The 18,578-nt window shown below is 35.2% G+C and overlaps 1 protein-coding gene across 3 annotated transcripts; it reads left to right on the plus strand.

Annotated features, from left to right (window-relative positions):
* On the plus strand, positions 1-8,161 carry LOC109824653. Of its 3 annotated transcripts, none has more exons than XM_020391289.1 (5): positions 1-317; positions 4,826-4,929; positions 5,425-5,538; positions 6,543-6,626; positions 7,101-7,546. In XM_020391289.1, exons 1-5 carry the CDS (start codon positions 71-73, stop codon positions 7,116-7,118), a joined length of 567 nt encoding a protein of 188 aa, XP_020246878.1. In that variant the 5' UTR covers positions 1-70; the 3' UTR covers positions 7,119-7,546. The 3 variants fall into 3 exon arrangements, with proteins under 3 accessions (XP_020246878.1, XP_020246877.1, XP_020246875.1); XM_020391288.1 differs by lacking the exon at positions 7,101-7,546 and adding an exon at positions 7,772-8,161 and having other exon boundaries at positions 2-317; positions 4,829-4,929; XM_020391286.1 differs by lacking the exon at positions 7,101-7,546 and adding an exon at positions 7,772-8,161 and having other exon boundaries at positions 4-317.

The following is an 18,578-nucleotide window of genomic DNA, read 5'->3' on the forward strand; positions in this document are numbered from 1 at the left end:
ATAAAGCGCTCAATAACCACAAACCCATTCCAGAAAAAATAAACAAAAATCAAGAGGAAAGAAAAAAAAAATGGCGTGCAGAACTGTAATCATGCGCTCCGCCGTGCTATTATCCCCCTGCAATCGCGTCGCTGCCCTCTCCTCCTCCTTCTCCTCCGCTTCGGTATTTTCCCGCCATCGATCTAGGGTTAGGGTTTTCCGCTCCTCCGTCCCCTTGCGATGCTCCTCCTCCTCCTCCAATGGCGAAAACACCCCTCCTCCTCAGCAGGACGGGGAGCAAAGCCCGCCGCAGGAGGTTGTTCTCAAGGCTATTTCCGGTGATTACCTCCGATTCTCCCCCATCCTTTCCTTCGTTGTCTTTGATTCTTGTGTGTTGCTTGATTGTAGCCTAATAAATGTTTTCGACTGCGGGGAAAAGATTGGGAATTTTTAGAAATAATGAGCTAACATCATTTGAAGTTTATACTTCACGTGCAATGCTACGAATTCATGAGTAACTAAATAAATAAATACATAAATAAATGTGTGTATCTGCATATTTATGGAATGCTGAGGATGGGTTGGCAGCTCATTCAGCGAAATGAGCTCGTAAGAACTCCATATGCTCTGAAGTGACGAGCATGATTTTGTTAAGAGATAGGAGCGATTGATCTATTTGCCCCGGTGCGAGTCATCTGACTAGTAGGAGTCTCACGAACGATTACTCCATCTCGTCGTAGTTGATTTAACAAAATGTGCTCCCAGGTAGGGCTGAGCAATCGGTCGGTAGGTTGTTGGCCAACTTTTTGGTCAACCGAAACCGCACTGATCAGCTACGTGAATCGAACAGCACCGATGAGAACTGGTTCGGTTCAGATCGGTTAATGAGTTTATAAAGATGAGTGCAACCATAAAAAGAGTAGTTACACCCCATTCTCATTTTATGACATTGCAAATGAATGGTTTGTCTTGTATCAATATTCAAGACAGTAATGTTTCATGCATATTCATAGTAGTACTCACTCATTGTAGAAATATTTCTTTCTTTAACAGTAAAATGTATACAGTTCATGCTTAACAAATAGCAAATAGCAATAATAATCATGAACTCAAGGCACTTGTGATTCTGACAACGGTGTTCCCCATTGCAGAAGATTCATGAAGGAACAATAAAAAACTAAAATATAACGCTGAATAAGCCTTATAAATTCAAAATTCATCTAGAGATCTAAAAAAGATTAAAATTTTAACAATTATTAAGTTTATGTAGCTCTAACTCTTAAGAGATCCAAACACATCACAACTTCGTCATTCAGTTCAGTAGCTTATCACCTCCTTTACAAGTTCAATCTGTAAAAATAAAATATTAAAATGTTATAAGTAGAACTTGCTAAAAATTTATGTACAATTACACATACATACGTACACTTCTTACCTACCAAAGTTCTTCAATGGATTGATTTGCTACATATCACTGATAGCTGACTCAATTGCAAGCTTGTTCAAATCTAAAAGCCAAATAAAACATAACAAATTAATTAAAAATAACATAACATATAAATATATAATATATTTAATTTTAAAAATAGATGATAACCGTGTCCAACTTCTTGTGTGTTTAAATATTCTTCAACACAAATCTTGTTGGATCCCGGCATCGCCAACGTCACCCGAAGCCAGCCTGGTGTGCATATGAGGCATTGAACCATTCTTGGAGTCAATGAACTTCCAAGAGGATTGAGAACCCGACCACCTGTACTGAATGCGGACTCGGAAGCTACCGTCGAGATAGGCACGATCAATATATCACGAACTATTCACGAGAGGATTGAAAATCTTCTACTATGTAATTTTCAATAAATTAAAATATCAAAAATTATTTCCATCGGCTTCAATGTCTTCGCTTAGAAACTCTCCAATTCCGACTTTGCTTCTGCACTTCCCTTTACAGCTGTCAGCCTCGTAAATTGACTTCTTACACCAGTCACTTGATTACTATCTTCAATATCAATATTATTTGCTGATGCACCACTTTGCCCATTTGCATTTGTTTGACTTCCATATTTGACCGTGTAGTCATTAAATAATTCAAATGTTGCATTCTCGATAAATTTTAGTTGTTTAACACTTCCAATCTCACTATATGTAAGCTCAAGTATAAATTGCATAAAATCCTCTTTGTTTCAAGGGTCAAGAAGAGCAACTACATAAATCAACATATTCATCTTCTCCCAACTTTCCCAATACTTATCATATTTCTCGCTCATTCTAATTGCAAGTTCGTCTTAAGTAGAGTCTCCGCTCAATCTCCATTTATTTAAATCACAAGCAACATTGCCAACCTCTTGAAGGAAAATATTACTTAGAAGAAGAAATAAGTAAGTTGCCAAACAAGCAGATAGCCTCACTTATGAAACTTTGTTGTTAATAGAGCTGCTCACATGAACACAATTGAAATCTTTAGGATCGTAATAAACATACATGTTCTTCTAATTTGCAAGCCTCTAAGAAAGCTCTAAATGACCACTGTAGAAGAGATAGGGGAATAATTTACCGTGAGCACAAAATAATGCCTACACTTGTTGATAGGGTGACTTCACTACATTCTTCTAAATTTATGCTCTACGATACGTTCCTTACAAATCTCTGACACACTTGACCAAAAAGAAATGTGAAATAGGATGTTAGATTGAATTCCTAGCAAAGTAACCAACATGACTCATCTTAATTATGTGTTCTGGTTGTTTTTCTACCTGTTCAAGACTCATTTCTACTGCCTACGTGATTGTGTTCAGAAACACTCTATAAACCTTCTTTAGTTTTTTTTTAGTGTCACTAAGTCAAAAAATGTTCCTATCCTGTTGTGTCATTTCTTGAACCTTGAGCAAAATTGTAAGCCCACTCTTTAACAAAGACTTGAACCTCCATCACTATAGTCTGGAAAGGATTTTCCCCTTAGGGCCTGTTTGGCTCGTTTCCTTTATTTTCCAAAACTCATTGTCCTTCACTTTCATCATTTTTCTTCACTTTCATCATTTTCCATCCTTACAAATCTCCCACATCAACCAATAATATGGTGACAACTCATCTCATCTCATTTCTTACTTTTAAAAATAAACTAAACACAAAAAATGTGTCACATCAATCAACTCATCCAACTCACCTCACCCCATTTTCCTTCATTTTCTACCATCTTTAAAAATTACTCACATCATCCAATAATATGATGACAACTCATCCCATATCATTAAAATTTTTCTTCCATCCATTTCCTCCAAAAAAACAAGAAAATTGATTTTCCTAAGTATGGGTCACATCATCCAATAATATAATGACAACTCATCTTCTCTAATCTATTTTCTTAGTTTTAGGAATGAACCAAACACAAGAAAAGAACCTAAACAAGGAAAGTGGAGGAAAACATCAAAAATTACTCATCTCATCCAATAATATGGTGACAACTCATTTTCTCCCTAACTTTCTTTTATAGCTTTGACAAACCAAACATCTGAAAGTGAAGGAAAATATCAAAATTCACCTATATAAATTTTCTTTCCCCCACTTTCTGCATTTTTTTTTTACGAAACAAATAGGCCCTTAGTGTTCTCCAATTCTTCCATGTTGTCCTATTGACAGCTGAAATCTTAATATCTCCAAATTGACATCTCAAATCATACGAGTCAGAATTCCCATTGCTTTTTCTACTGCAAGGTTACCTGTAAGAATATACAGAATAACCCTGGGCCTGATTATTTTAGTTAGAATTAGCCTAAAGTAGGGAACATCTTCAGAATCTGATTGGGTAGAAAAATTATATCAAATTCCATGGGTAGAAAACTTATAGCTAACTTTAAATGCCAATCTTAATATTCTTAACTCTAATAATAATAATGATTTGACATCCTAATGATATGTGATGATCTGTAACCTCTGTGTACTATTTCAAAGTTCCTTACTGTTAACACACACTCACCCACCCCTACGCACGCACACATGCACCATGTGATTTCCTATGTGCATATAACACACGTATGAGTTGGTGACCAATATGGATGCAAAGGTGTCATGCATGTACTATCATTCACCCTTGATAGACATGTCATTGTGACATTTATTTCTTTAACTTTCAGTCTCTTCCCCTATCTCATATGCACTGCTCGACCCCAGAGCCACGCCACTCTAGGGTGCACCGGAAATATCCACCCATCTGTCCATCCTTCTATGTACCATTGAGCTTGAAATCTTTCCACCTGTGTTCTGGAATCACGACATGAAGTTCTGTATAGACAATCTCAATTGTAAATATTATTCATTGTGTATTATGTACATACCCCTTAAGTCGTTTGCGTATTTGCAAAACCAACCCAAATCTCAGTATTTGCAGAGCTTCCAGATGATCAGCTTTGGACTTTTTTCCTTTTATTGTGTACAAATTAGCCTATCAAAGTTGATGATTTGTTGATTTGTTGATTTGTGGATATCTTTTTCCAAAGGTGATAGTTTGAGTGGTATTTTTGCAATTATTGATATTTGGGGATAGTTTTGCAAATACACATGATTTAAGGGTTATTTATCCAAAAAAACTTATTAGTTCTGCGATACAACAAATATATTACCAGATTTTTATACTTGTTTAACATAAGAGTGTTAGAATATAGATGACATGGATTTTCTCCATTTCATAGATACATGTTGAATTTCTTCTGTAAGCCTTTCATCTTATCTAGGATGTTTACTGTAAAGCATTAGCTTAGATTTGTAGCTATCTCAGGGCTTAAAGTCTGTATTTCTGACTTGAAACTGTTTTTATTCTTTCTCGTTGAACTTACTGTGTTGCCTAATTCAGAAGTGTCCAAGACTGAGGGAAGAGTGGCACAAACCACAAATGTTATAATTGGTGGAACAGTGACAGATGATGCTACTAATGAATGGCTTGAACTGGATCAGAAGGTATTTGGCATGTTTTCTTCATTTCTGCATAGGGTTTCTTGTTCAGTTCTGTTTTTGTACGTATGATATTGGAGAATTTCTCATTGTATGGGCTGACTTTGGTTATATGCCTATATGCAACTGGAAGTAAATCTGTCCCCTTAAAAAGACATCTTAGAAAGAAACAATCACTTCTTGGTGGCTCTAGTTATTATTATGCAACTGGAAGTAAATCTGTCCCCTTAAAAAGACATCTTAGATAATTCACTTATTATTATTTTTCTTTTGTTTATAGTTTGCAATATGAAAAAAGTAATCAATATCGGGAATGGTTGTAGACTTACTGGACTATCTCACTGTCCAGCCAGCACACTCTAGGTTTTCTCTTTGTGGGTCGGCCAGTTAAGGCCGCTTAGATAATTCTAGTACCAAAAATTGCTAATTTGATTCATTAGATATCTTCTAATATTGGAGTCATGAATGTTAACCTTTCTGTTTGTGTTGTTGATCATTCAGGTGAATTCATATCCAATGGTCAGAGGGTTCACTGCAATAGGAACTGGAGGTGATGATTTTGTCCAAGCGATGGTCGTTGCTGTTGAATCTGTACTTCAGGAGCCAATCCCGAAGGTATAACGTCCCTATGTTAATTGCAAAATTTTAGTTCAGTGATGTTTTATTAAAATATTTCTAAATATAAAACTTGTTAGTCCATATAATGCAGAATCTTACAATTATGAGTATCAGTTCTAACTGATCTCTTAAAGTTATACGTGTAAGCCTTCTAAAGAGTTAGTTATCACTATAGCAATATTCCTTTGGAGATTGTGCAACAGTTTATTTTATTGACTACATACATGAGAATGCAACACTCGTATGAGGAAGAAAAGATCCACAAAATGCAATGCGTTATACTGCATGGAGTATGGACAATTTTTTTAAGATGAGCATTTCTCTTCTATTGTTATGCTTATGCATAGCTGAAACTTTCCTAACAGGTGCCTCGTTAAACCCTTTTTAACAAATTTATCCATCAATTTCTAAGATATCACTGATAGGGGTGATAAGAGGTCTGCTCTCCAGGCATATGAAAGAAATTTCAATATGATCTGGATATCGGGGACCTTTAAGTTTATTTGGATAGGACCAAATGTTAAGGATTTGTCTAAGATTTAGATTTCTTTGGAAATATGGACATAGCAATTCTCATTTTTTCTGTGTCTATATGAGTCAACTTTTCTGATATTCTTCCGCTTAGATTTATGGTTGCTTGTTGAAGCAGAACTTTATGGAGATTCCTGAATATTTTGAGCGCGTACTGACCAAAGTAAATCCTCCAATATATATAAGTATTCCTTAAAAAAATAAGAAAATAAAAAAATAAAAAATAAAAAAATCCTCCAATATAAGCAAATCACTAGTTTTACCAGTTACAATCAGCAAATTCACCTTCTCCCACTTGGGGTTTAACTTGTTTATCAAACAGGTTGAACATGTTTTTCCCTATTCGTTATCATGTTAGCTTCCTTCCAGCAAGCATGCCGTCTCTTAATTTATTGATATCATTGTTTATTGTGCTACTTGTCTGTACTTTACAGGTTATAAATCTTACATTTATCTTGTGCTCTGGCCAGGGTCAAATTAGTCAAAAAGTATCGTCAAGGGGGAAGTATGTCTCTGTTAATATTGGACCAATTCGTGTGGTGTCTAGCGAGCAGGTATTCTTTGGCTATTCTGCATCCATATAAAAAAAATTCTTCCATGCTTTATCGCAGAAATTTGTTGTTCTAGTTGTGTTGGACAACCCTAATTTCTTTTTGTAAGTCTATACAAGGGATGGTCACAAATATATGAGATTCTCACCTCCTAAAAATTTTTAAGCAACGACAGTACCTATTTGCAAACTGTAACTACTGTTGTAAGTCCACTTTTTGGGGAATAAATAAGCTTTTTAGTGTGTTGAAGAGATAGATGTATAATGTATGAAATCAAAAATCCTTCCAGATATTCAATTTCAGACTCTATTTACACTGACCATGTGAAGTATCTTAGTTTAAAAGTAATTCACGATGTCTTAATACACTTGAGCAAAAGAAACCTTCTTCACATCAAGAGAGCGGAGGAGAACCAGCTCATACATTTAAATTTCAACTTTAGTTAGATGTTAACTTTTATCTTTATGTCTCATGTAGGGAGGAAGCAGAACATGACACCTCTTGGTACCAATTTTGTATCAGTGAAAATGGTACATAAAACTCGTGCAAACAGTTAAAATTCAGTGCAAAAAAAATGAGATGGGTTACAGAAGACTATCTTTTAGCTGTACTACTACTAATTGCAAGTAACTCTCTAAGTTAATCCTATTTATTACGACCATGTTCATCCTGCTTAATTTATGACAACGGAAGGTTTCTACAAAAATTGAAGTGTTTTGTTGTGTTGAAAGTTTAGGCCAAGTACAAGGTTTAGATCACAGATGTTGGGAATGTGGGATGCTATAGCAGACCGCGACCCGAGTTCAATCGTCCCATATTCGCAGTGGGACACGACCTAAGTTACCAACTCGAGCAACCTGATTTATTATTCAAGCCAGTTAATTTTTTTAAAAAGCTATTTTTCAAAAGAATAAACAGAAAAATGTGAGAAATTAAGCAGATGAAGTGAAAAAAAAAAACGTGAGAAATTAAGCAAATAAAGTATGCATAACTTAATTGCAACATGATTCTCAAGGTATTTTTATTATTACCAATACATCTAGCGTATTTCTAAATTTGACTCTTGCCGAAGCTCTCTTTCCTACGTGTAAGGACCAAACCTAAAACATACCATGTTTCTGACTACATATTTGGCCTCTCCTTTTCAGGTCCAAGCTGTATATAATGCAATGAGAAGAGATGACAGGATGAAATATTTTTTGTAGGGCCATGCTCGTCATTGTTACAGTTCAATACACATGCGAGAATCTGGTAAAATACGCCCATGATTCTTTGGGGTTCGATTCTTTGATTGTATTATGGGCGTTGCCATTTGCCATTGTAAGCCAAATCTCATTCATAGTGCATGATTTCTGAGAGGGATCGATAATTTAGGTCAGAATCAGATGTCATAGCTTTTATGTCAGTTTGTATCATCAAGGAACACTTTGTATGATTAAAGAACAGAATACCGACGTCTATTCCATGAAATCATTGATTAAAATGTTGTGATTTGTGAATGAAATACTATGGGATCACCAGGAGTGAAGATTCTAATAGGGAGTTTTGCATATATACGCCCCTTAAATCCTCCATATTTGCAAATTTGCCCTCCAAAGCTTGGTATTTGCAAAAGTTTTCCTTTATTCTCCCACTTTTGAGTTTTTCTATCCCTTCAACTTAACAATTTTAGTATTAAAAAAAAAAATACTGTAAACCTATTGGAAAATAAAAGATTCTAATAAGGAGTTTGTGCACATATATATATGTATATTATTCAAACCTTTCATATTTGCAAATTTGCAAATTTGCCCTCCAAATCTTGGTATTTTCAAAAAATTTCCTTTATGCTCCCACATTAAGTTTTTTTTATCCCTTCCACTTGACAATCTTAGTATTTAAAAAGATATATTGTAAACCTATTGAAAATTATTGAATTTTTTTTTTTTACATTGTCCTATTTAAAAGGATTATTGTTAAGTTGGAGGGGTAGAAAAATCCAATGTAAGAGAATTTAAGAATAATATTACAAATAGTGAGATTTGGAGGGCAACTTTTGCAATATTTGGACATAAATATAGACTATTTCTTGTATAGACCAAATTAGCAAAAACATAAACATAATTAAAAGAGGATGATCAAAATTACCAACTTTTTTGCCAGAATTAGTCGACAAGGAAAGCGGGCTTGACCGTCGCCATGCTAAGTAAAGCTCTGTGGCCGAGACTGCAAAAGAGGCGTCAGCGCCATCACGGGTCTTTTACTTCACAGCAGTCCATATGTTTAATCCTGTACAGGAACCGTACAGTCATTATTTACTCTTTTATCACTAGAGTTAAAAGAGGGTGGATTTCACAAATCACCCTTTAAGTTGGCCGATTTCATGAATCCCCCTTTAGGGGGTGTTTGGTTACATTTCTATAAATTATAGGAAATGTTTTCCATCCAAAATTTGATTTTCTTGTATTTCTATAAATTATAGGAAATGTTTTCCATCCAAAATTTGATTTTCTTGTATTTCTTAAAAAAATTATAGGAAAAGTTTTGAGAAGTTAAAACCTTGTATTTCTTAAAAAAATTATAGGAAAAGTTTTGAGAAGTTAAAAAGTACAAATTTTCTTATTTTTTTTATTGTGCTTGTTTGGTTCAAAGCAAGAAAACGACTCATAACTTTTGGGAAAATAGCAACATTTCCTATAATTTATAGGAATGTAACCAAACACCACTAACTTTATAGAAAAGTGAGAACTTTATAGAAAAGTGTTAATGAGTTTTATTATTTAAATAATGAATGCGTAAGATTTCCAAGAGATTTTCGCCCATTTTAGAAGGAAATCAATTTCTATAAATTTTGGTACTTTTCTATACTTTACAGAAAACATTTCTGTAAATCTTTTTTGAGCCAAACACAGTTTGTAGAAATCTATAGAAAACTCTTAATTACAGAAATGTCATTGTTTGTAATTTTTAAAAAAACATTTCTCAAAAACAATGCAACCAAACACCCTCTTAGAGTTAAGAAAACATCACAAAATATAGCGGTCTTTCGGAGAACCATCACAAAATTTTATTTTTCCATAGAACCACCATGAAAATATGAGTCTATTAAAAAGTCCCATCAGGTTATAGTTTACATCAATATTTTGTTAAATAATAGTATGAAATGACATAAATGCCCATTATGACAAAATTTTAGAGAGTGGGGGTATATGGAGGGAATTAAAAGTTTTTAGAGCGACTTAACATTTCAGAGGGAAATAAAATATTTTGTCGTATGAGAAAATATAATAATAAATCCGTGGGCTCCACCATGAGGGTTTTTTAGGAATTTAACATAGTATTTAACATGATATAGACGCAAAATTATGATTTGGTGGAACTTTGTTGCAGATGCATATTTTCATGGTGGTTCTACTAAAATAAAATAAAATATCATGATGGTTCTCTAAAAACCAATATATTTTATAGTGGTTTTGTAAAAAAAATTGGTGAATTTCATTTAACATCTCTTAAATTTTTGGTGCTTAGGAAGCCCCAGACATTTGCAAATAACTTCCTTAACGGCGTTAGGTGAACCGGTAAAAAGAGCTAAAGTATCATTTTTTTAACGCTCTAAATTTCAAATTTTCCTACTCAAACCGTTTTTTATTTTATAAATAATAACTCCACTAATCAAATCCTTAACCTTAACTAGGGAGGAGAGAGAGGGGAAAATAGCCACTAGTAACAGAGGGAGGGGGGAGAGAGACCGTTTTGGGGCTCATGTTAGAGAGGGTTATCTCAAAATTGGATCAAATATTTTGTAACATTTACTTTATAACTATAAAAGGTCATTAAACTTTTTTTTCTATTGAAGACATCTTGGTTGTTTGGACATCATGATTTTCATGCACAACTAGATTGAATTATGTTAGTTAGGAAGCTATTTGACAAACTTTAAAAAAAGGTTAAGTGATCCTTCTAAAATGTAAATAAAATTTAATGAACATTAAAGGGTTATAGTTTCAACAACTAGAATGAAGGTGTCACGTGGAAATATATGAGAATATTCTCACATTTGGATAACAGAAAATAATAATGTGTTAATTTTAAAAATGTAACCTAAAATGCCAAAAATAATTGAGGATATATGAGTTGAGTATGAAGTATGAGAAACCATAAGGTATTTTAGTGCTAATTAGCATGTAGAAGTTCACTGATTAATTTTAGAAAACCCTCGCAACTAATTTATTGACCCCTTAGTGGTGTTATAGATAAATCCAAGAAATTTTTTGATACGTTTTTACCACACTAAACTTTTCTAACCCCCAAGGTAATACTTTTAAACATGTCACATGACAAGCATGTGACTAAGAATAATCATATCCCTCGATATTTAACAAATTATCCTCTTTTCCTTTTCGTTTATTATTTGGGTAAAACATTTTCGCAATCCTTTTCTCAGTCACTTCTTCATTCTTCATACCGAAAAACATTGTTTAATGAGATTAACTGGAATTAGAAATCTATTTTTCCCCAAAAATATTTTAACCATTTCACATTTCGGCCAAAGACGACGGGAGGATTTGTTGAGAGAAGTGTAAAGATGAGGGGTTTTTATGAGATACTCCATAGTTTAGGGGCATTAATTCAAATTCAAAAAGTTCAAGGGGTTATCCACACCAACCCTAAAAATCAAAGGGTTGTAGGGCCTGTTTGTTTTGCCAAAACAGGCTGAGAAATTGGGGTCTGGAAATTGGCCTATGTCCCATAGGATTTAGGAGTTGGGCTATTTCATTTCAAGTTTTAGTTTGGGTTTATTTTTGGAAAAAAATTGGGTGTTGAAAACTCATGCTACATAAGATAATTTGCGCATCCCATTTCCTCCATACAAATCTTGAAATTGCCGAAGAAATATGATAAAAAGCTCTAAGGCCTGTTTGTTTGGTCAAAAAAATGCAGAAATGGGCAGAAAGTGACCCATCAGAAAACTGACACTGTTTTCCCCACAATCATATGTTTGGTTTGCAAAAAATTAAAAGGAAAGTGAAGACAAGTTGGGGTGCCACATTAGATTCCTCTCCCAAAAAAATTCCGCTCAAAAAACCCCGATTACAATGGAAAACACCCCTTTCTCTTTCCGTACAAAGAAACCTGATTCCTCATCCCCTTCCATTCTCGCTCTGGTCACCCCTCTATCCCTTTCATTCTTCTTCCTCCTTCCGAATCCTCAACGACGATGACCTCCGCCAGATCCTCAACGACGCCCTAACCGCCCTCCATTCCTCCACCCCCGGCTCCAACCTCCCCTCCTCCATCTCCTCCCTCACCCTCCGTCATCGTCGCGACTTCTCCCTCCTCAGCGGCCTCGGCCTTGTCACCTCCATCTCCCTCCTCCTGCCCTCCGGCTCCGTCCTCTCCTTCGACGGCAACTTCGAGATCATCTACCTCTCTGGCGCCTTCCTCCCCCCTCCCTCGCCTCTCGAGGATAGCGACAAATAACAAATATAAAAGAAAACGGATGCCAAATCTGATCAAGAGAACAAAACCTCGCAAAATCTGCTCACAAGCGAGCCTCCGATCGATCTCCGTCATCGATTCGAACCTGTCGGAGCTCCGATCAAGATTTGGATCCAGATCTGATAACGCCGATGGATGGAGCATCGAGCATCGGCGATTAGAGATTGTTTTGGTTCGGATTAGACTAGATTAGACTGGATTGCAATTGTAAGTTGTGAGAAGATTTAACATATTACAACCATTAATTATATATCTGTCTTTTTTTTTGGTGAAAATATATCTGTCTTATTAAATTATTTTACAAATAGGCAAATGTCGGAGAGTACAAAGAGGGATATTTCACAATGTTTACATTCATATTTTGACAGTGAGATGGTAGTAGATGGAGAGCAAATTGTTTACATTCATATTTATGGCATGTGAGTTCTGACTTATGCCATGTTAGTTCTAATTTCTTCCATGTTAGTTCTAACTTATGTCATGTGAGTTCTAATTTATGTCATGTGAGTTCTAATTTCTTCCATGTTAGTTCTAATTTCTTCCATGTTTCCAACCCGCTCGCCTTACATTCTCATTTATCAGCAGGTCACTTTCACCTATCTCTTTTGTGCTCTGTGTCAATTAGTACAAATATATTTAACGATATATATGTTTAACTACTTCCCCGTGTATTAATTAATCACGACTCATGGCTTTGTCTTCCAAGACCCTCACTTGTGGCTACATGGTCATGTGACACCCCTAACACCTTCATTATTCTGTTTATTGTGCTGGTCTTAAGTACTTGGATAGGTTTTTTTTCTATTGGAAATGTGAAATTTCCAAGAAACATTCAGCATACCACTAGAACTAATAGGGGTTGGAATGTTAGAACTAACATGACAACAACTAGAACTAGCACAAAAGCCACTAGAACTAACATGGCTCAACTAGAAACTAACATACCACTAGAACTAACGCTTATATTAGAAATAACACTAGCTAGAATATTAGAACTAACATGACAGCAGCTAGAACTAGCACGAGAGCCACTAGAACTAACAATGGCTCAACTAGAACTAACTCTTATATTAGAAATAACACTAGCTGGAATGTTAGAACTAACATGAAAGCAGCTAGAACTAGCACGAGAGCCACTAGAACTAACATGAGCTCAACTGAACTAACATACCACTAGAACTAACACTTATATTAGAAATAACACTAGCTGGAATGTTAGAACTAACATGACAGCAGCTAGAACTAGCACGAGAGCCACTAGAACTAATAGGGGCTCAACTAGAACTAACATACCACTAGAACTAACGCTTATATTAGAAACAACACTAGCTGGAATGTTAGAACTAATATAACAGCAACTAGAACTAGCAGGAGAGCCACTAGAACTAACATGGGCTCAAGTAGAACTAACATACCACTTAAACTAACGCTTATATTAGAAATAACACTCGTTGGAAAGTTAGAACTAACATGACAGTAGCTAGAACTAGCACGAGAGCAAATAGAACTAACATGGGCTCAACTAAAACTAACATACCACTGGAACTAACGCTTATATTAGAAATAACACTAGCTAAAATTTTAGAACTAACATGACAGCAGTTAGAACTAGCACGAGAGCCACTAGAATTAACAGGGACTCAACTAGAACTAACATATCACTGAAACTAACGTTTATATTAGAAATAACACTAGCTGGAATGTTAGAACTAACATGACAGCAGCTAGAACTAGCATGAGAGCCACTAGAACTAACATGAGCTCAACTGGAGCTAACATACCACTGGAACTAACGCTTATATTAGAAATAACACTAGCTAGAATATTTGAACTAACATGACAGCAGCTAGAACTAGCACGAGAGCCAGTATACTAGAACTAACATGGGCTTAACTACAACTAACATACCACTGGAACTGACGCTTATATTGGAAATAACACTAGCTAGAATGTTTGAACTAATATGACAGCAACTAGAACTAGCACGAGAGCCACTAGAACTAACATGGACTCAACTACAACTAACATACCACTGGAATTAATGCTTATATTAGAAATAACACTACCTGGAATGTTAGAACTAACTGAGTCTTTGGCATTGGTTGTTATGACGCTGATTATATGATATTATGCCATGATGATGATTTTTTTAATGTATGCAGCCAAAATCTATACTAGTAATCAATTGGCGAGGTAATACATACAGCCAACATTATTATTATATATTTCATGGCGGGACATACAATGAAGAAAATGGCTAAAACTGAGCATATTTTTCTCTTGAGCATCAGGTTTCTTCAAATCTTGTTCATTGAGCATTTTGGAACTAGGCCCTCAAATCTTTGAATATTTTACAAATCACTACCTCAAACCTTTTTTAAAAATTGCAAACAAGTCCCTCAAAATTTTAAATATTTTTATGTGACGGTTTATATATGTTCACCTCTCTATTTATGTTGAAAATAAATTTATCTTATAAAGGTGGTAATCTTACCATGGTGACCACAACCAAGGTTTCTTGATTTTTTAGTTTGAACCAAACACTAGAAAATGAGGAAACCTATTCACATATCAATTGTTTTTTTCTTTTTTCAATTTGAACCAAACTAAAAAAAGTGGAGGAAAGTACTATCTGCTCATATTTTTTTTGGTGAAACAAACACAAGAAATATTTTCTATGAAAGTGAAGGAAACATCAAAAAGTGATGAAAAATAGATTTTGAAAAATGAAGGAAACGAACCAAACAACAATAGTATTGTATTGGAGAAATTAGGATGGAAATGGATTTGGAAGCTCTGCCCCCCAAAAACTTCCCTCCTCTCATTTTCCTTCCAATCTCTCTTGCCTATATCTTATTTTGTAGCGTCTCTCGTTGAAAAGCCCTTGAGATCTGAGGTTCGCAGCTCCTTTCTCATGATAAATCGTTGATTTTTGTGAGATCTATACTAAAGGAGGTGCCTTTCTCCTTCAGATCCACGAGCCGTTGCTCGATCTGTTGGGATTGTGTCTTTGATTCTTTATAGAACTTCATGAGAATTAGATAGGATTAGAGATCTATCATGATTAGGAGTTTGGGTTCCATCATGATTAGGAGCTTAAATCCTATTCTAATTAGGAAGTTAGGCTAGAGATATAGTTTTGGTTTTCCTATATATATTCTTCTATTGTTGGAGGAAAAACTAAGAAGAGAAAGAAGTGTAGAGAGAAAGAGAGAGAGAGGGTTTGACAGTCTTTGCCCGTGCAAAAGATTATAAGTTGGAGGTGATAGTGGATTGATTTTGATCCTGTGGTTTTTCCATGTTGATAATTTTCCATGTTAAATCTTGTGTGATTTTATTTGCTGCGTTTGGTGGCTTTTCATGGTTTTTACGAGATCTAAAACATCCTTACAAGTGGTATCAGAGCTATGATGATGGTGATGGATCCGGGAGAGAATTCATAAGATAGAAGATAACGTCGTGTAAGATTGAAGATGGGTGTTACAAGAATCAAGATGAAAAGAAAAAAATTTACTGTAGCATCGACATACTATAGCGGTCGCGGGATACTGTTCGCGCAGATCCAATGGTTGAGATTGATTTGTCTTTTGATCGAGGATTTAGAGGTGGATTTTGGTGATCCAGGAATCGTTCCTAGGATTTTTTGACAGGATGATGATTTTTTCGGGTCCGAAGTTTGATATTCCGCTATTCAACAGCAAAACAAATCTGATGGCAGATAAGGAGCATGAATTGGTTGGTGTGAAGACTAGAGGAGGACAGTGCCAGATTAGGTACAACTTGCAAGCTGGAACGACCGAGTGACACGCAAGGTAATGGAGATGGTGGCATTAGACTTGAAGAGGATGAGCGCTCATATATTCGGTTCAAGCCAAGTGATGGAGGAGATAGAAGCATCCGACTCGTAGTGTGGAGTACGAGAGGTTCACCGATATGATTCGAGACGATCGATGCAGGTGGAGCACAAGGACAACAAGTAGGGGGTGGTTATTGTCAGGCTCAAGTTGAGAGGACAAGCATGATTGATTCGCTTTTATTGTTAGAGGTAGAGAAGATCTCTTGGTGTGCACAAGAGAGGTGGAGGCACCACAGCGAGACAGATAAAAGTGAGGGTCATAGGTGCTTTGATTTGAAGTGCGGAAAGAAATAGAAGACTCTAGCGGGAGAGGCAAAGTTTCAAGACGTCGATAATATATCTTCAAGGGAGTTTGGGAATCAAATCCAAGGTGGAGATTGTTGGGATTGTGTCTTTGATTTTTTGTAGAACTTCATGAGATTTAGATAGGATTAGTGATCTATCATGATTAGGAGTTTGGTTCCATAATGATTAGGAGTTTGAATCCTATTTTAATTAGGAAGTTAGGCTAGAGATATGGTTTTGGTTTTCCTATATATATTCTTCTTTTATTGGAGAAAAAACTAAGAAGAAGAAGAAGTGTAGAGAGAAAGAGAGAGAGAGAGAGAGAGAGAGAGGGTTTGGCAGTCTTTGTCCGTGCAAAAGATTGTAATTTGGAGTTGATAGTGGATTGATTTTGATCCCGTAGTTTTTCCCTGTTGAGGGTTTTCCATGTTAAATCTTGTGTGATTTTATTTTCTGCGTTTGGTGTTTTTCGGGGTTTTTGTGAGATCTAAAAAATCCCTAATCTCATCCTCCGAGGTGTTGTAGCTTAAAAATTAGAGGTAAATCATTCTATTTTCACCTCTCATTCCATGAACTGGTTCCTCTTATCTTATTTATTTTTTTGATTTTACTAGTTTTGCCTTTATTGTTGTATTCAGACAATTAATCTTGGTTATTTTTATGATTTTATTAGTTTTGTCATAATTATTGTGCTCAAACAATTTGAGATTGTTCAATTAGAATCAATTCACGTTCTAGACCCTTATTTGTCTACGTAATCTCTAGGCGTTTTAATTTAGTTTCAATTGTTTGGATGGTTCTAGATGTTTGAGAATGCATCTATTCATTTTTCTGATATTTACATTTTTTTTCTTTCGATTCACTTACTTGTAGAATTGCTTACTATATTGAGGGAGTGTCCTCTGATGAGTCTAGTGCATAAATGAAGAGTATGCTTTTTTCATGATTAAGATATCTTGTCTAAATTTTACAATGTTTGGATAGTAGGTTTTTGTAGTCCTCTTCTGAGAATGTGATCCCTAACTTAGATACAAGAAATAAAATCTTTTAATTTATGGATTTGCTCAGCAATGGTTTTTTTTATATCAACCTTTGCATAATTTTTTAAAGTTTGATATGTTAAAATTTTCAATTTTCTGAATCACATAAAGTATGTTCCTTTTGTGAAGCATCTCATAATGTTTTAGCACCTTTCCTACGAGGTAAATGTCATTATTAGATATTTACTCTAGTTTGTCTCATTTCATGGTTGCATGCAATAATCTCTGACTCTCAAGTATATACATAGAATTTCCAAATATGAGCCAATGGCATAGAATTTCTCAAGTTAAATTTGTACTCTAATGTGTCCCATTATTTATTTAAAGAATGACCTATTGTGGTTAGTTCTTATGCTTGATGGTATATGCTTACGACTATAAATTTCATTATATATTTAATTTACAAATAGATGTGTAAATATGAAATGTCCCAAATACTTTTTCAAGATTGAGATATTGCTAGCATTCATCTTTGTTAATAGTGTGAGAGTTCTAGAGTTACTTTATTTTGAACAACACCAACATATATTTGCAAATTTTACATTTATTTTTTATCTGCTGAAGTAAGATATATTCACCTCATGTCCCGTTATAAATATCTCTCATTTTCATCATATTTACATTAAAATAAACATATAGAGATTAACACCTTTCATAGTTTGTTTGTTTTTTATTACTGGGAATGGTTATATGATTTATATATAGTTGATAACTGTTTGTGTAATACAGTTGTGGATATTCTAGATGGATAGTGGTAGAGTTGATGATAAAACGGTTATGACGATGGTCTCAGGGATTGCATTTTCCGTGGTGGTGATAATATTTACTTTTTTGAGGAAAATGCAGAGTAGACATAGAAGTATACGTAGCGGTTCTAGCGAAGAAAAAATAAAGCAAAGCCAATGAAGAATTGAATACCTTAATCGTATCTATATGTGAGCGGACGTGGCCCCCACCCACGTGCTTCTGGCTTTTTCCGCGTGAAGAAATTATCCGCATGAAGAGAATCAAGGCCCATGAACCCGACTTCACTTATATAAATAAGTACGAGTTTTTTTTCTAGGGTTCTGCGCAAGGATTGATTTGTTTGGCGGCTCGGTCCGAAAAAGCAGAGAGCAGGCAGAGGTGCAGGGATTTGTTTCGGGTGCAATCGTTTGGCTGCGGGATTTTCTGCGGCAAGAAGAAAAAGTGCAGCCTTTTGTGCATCCTTTTGTAGAGAGATATTGTGAGGGATTTGAGAGTTTATTTGAGGGTTTAGGTTGTGAGTGATTGTAAACCCTAGTTGTATTCTCTCCC

This window comes from Asparagus officinalis, chromosome 9, assembly GCF_001876935.1.
Source record: "Asparagus officinalis chromosome 9, Aspof.V1, whole genome shotgun sequence".
NCBI classification, from domain to species: Eukaryota; Viridiplantae; Streptophyta; class Magnoliopsida; order Asparagales; family Asparagaceae; genus Asparagus; species Asparagus officinalis.

What these genes read in the sequence shown, in the direction of transcription:
- LOC109824653 (XM_020391286.1), top strand. Translation starts at nt 71, where the DNA reads ATGGCGTGCAGAACTGTAATCATGCGCTCCGCCGTGCTATTATCCCCC. An exon ending in TGTTCTCAAGGCTATTTCCG is followed by an intron (nt 318 to 4,825) that starts GTGATTACCTCC and finishes TGCCTAATTCAG; the next exon opens with AAGTGTCCAAGACTGAGGGA. An exon ending in GTGTGGTGTCTAGCGAGCAG is followed by an intron (nt 6,627 to 7,771) that starts GTATTCTTTGGC and finishes TCTCCTTTTCAG; the next exon opens with GTCCAAGCTGTATATAATGC.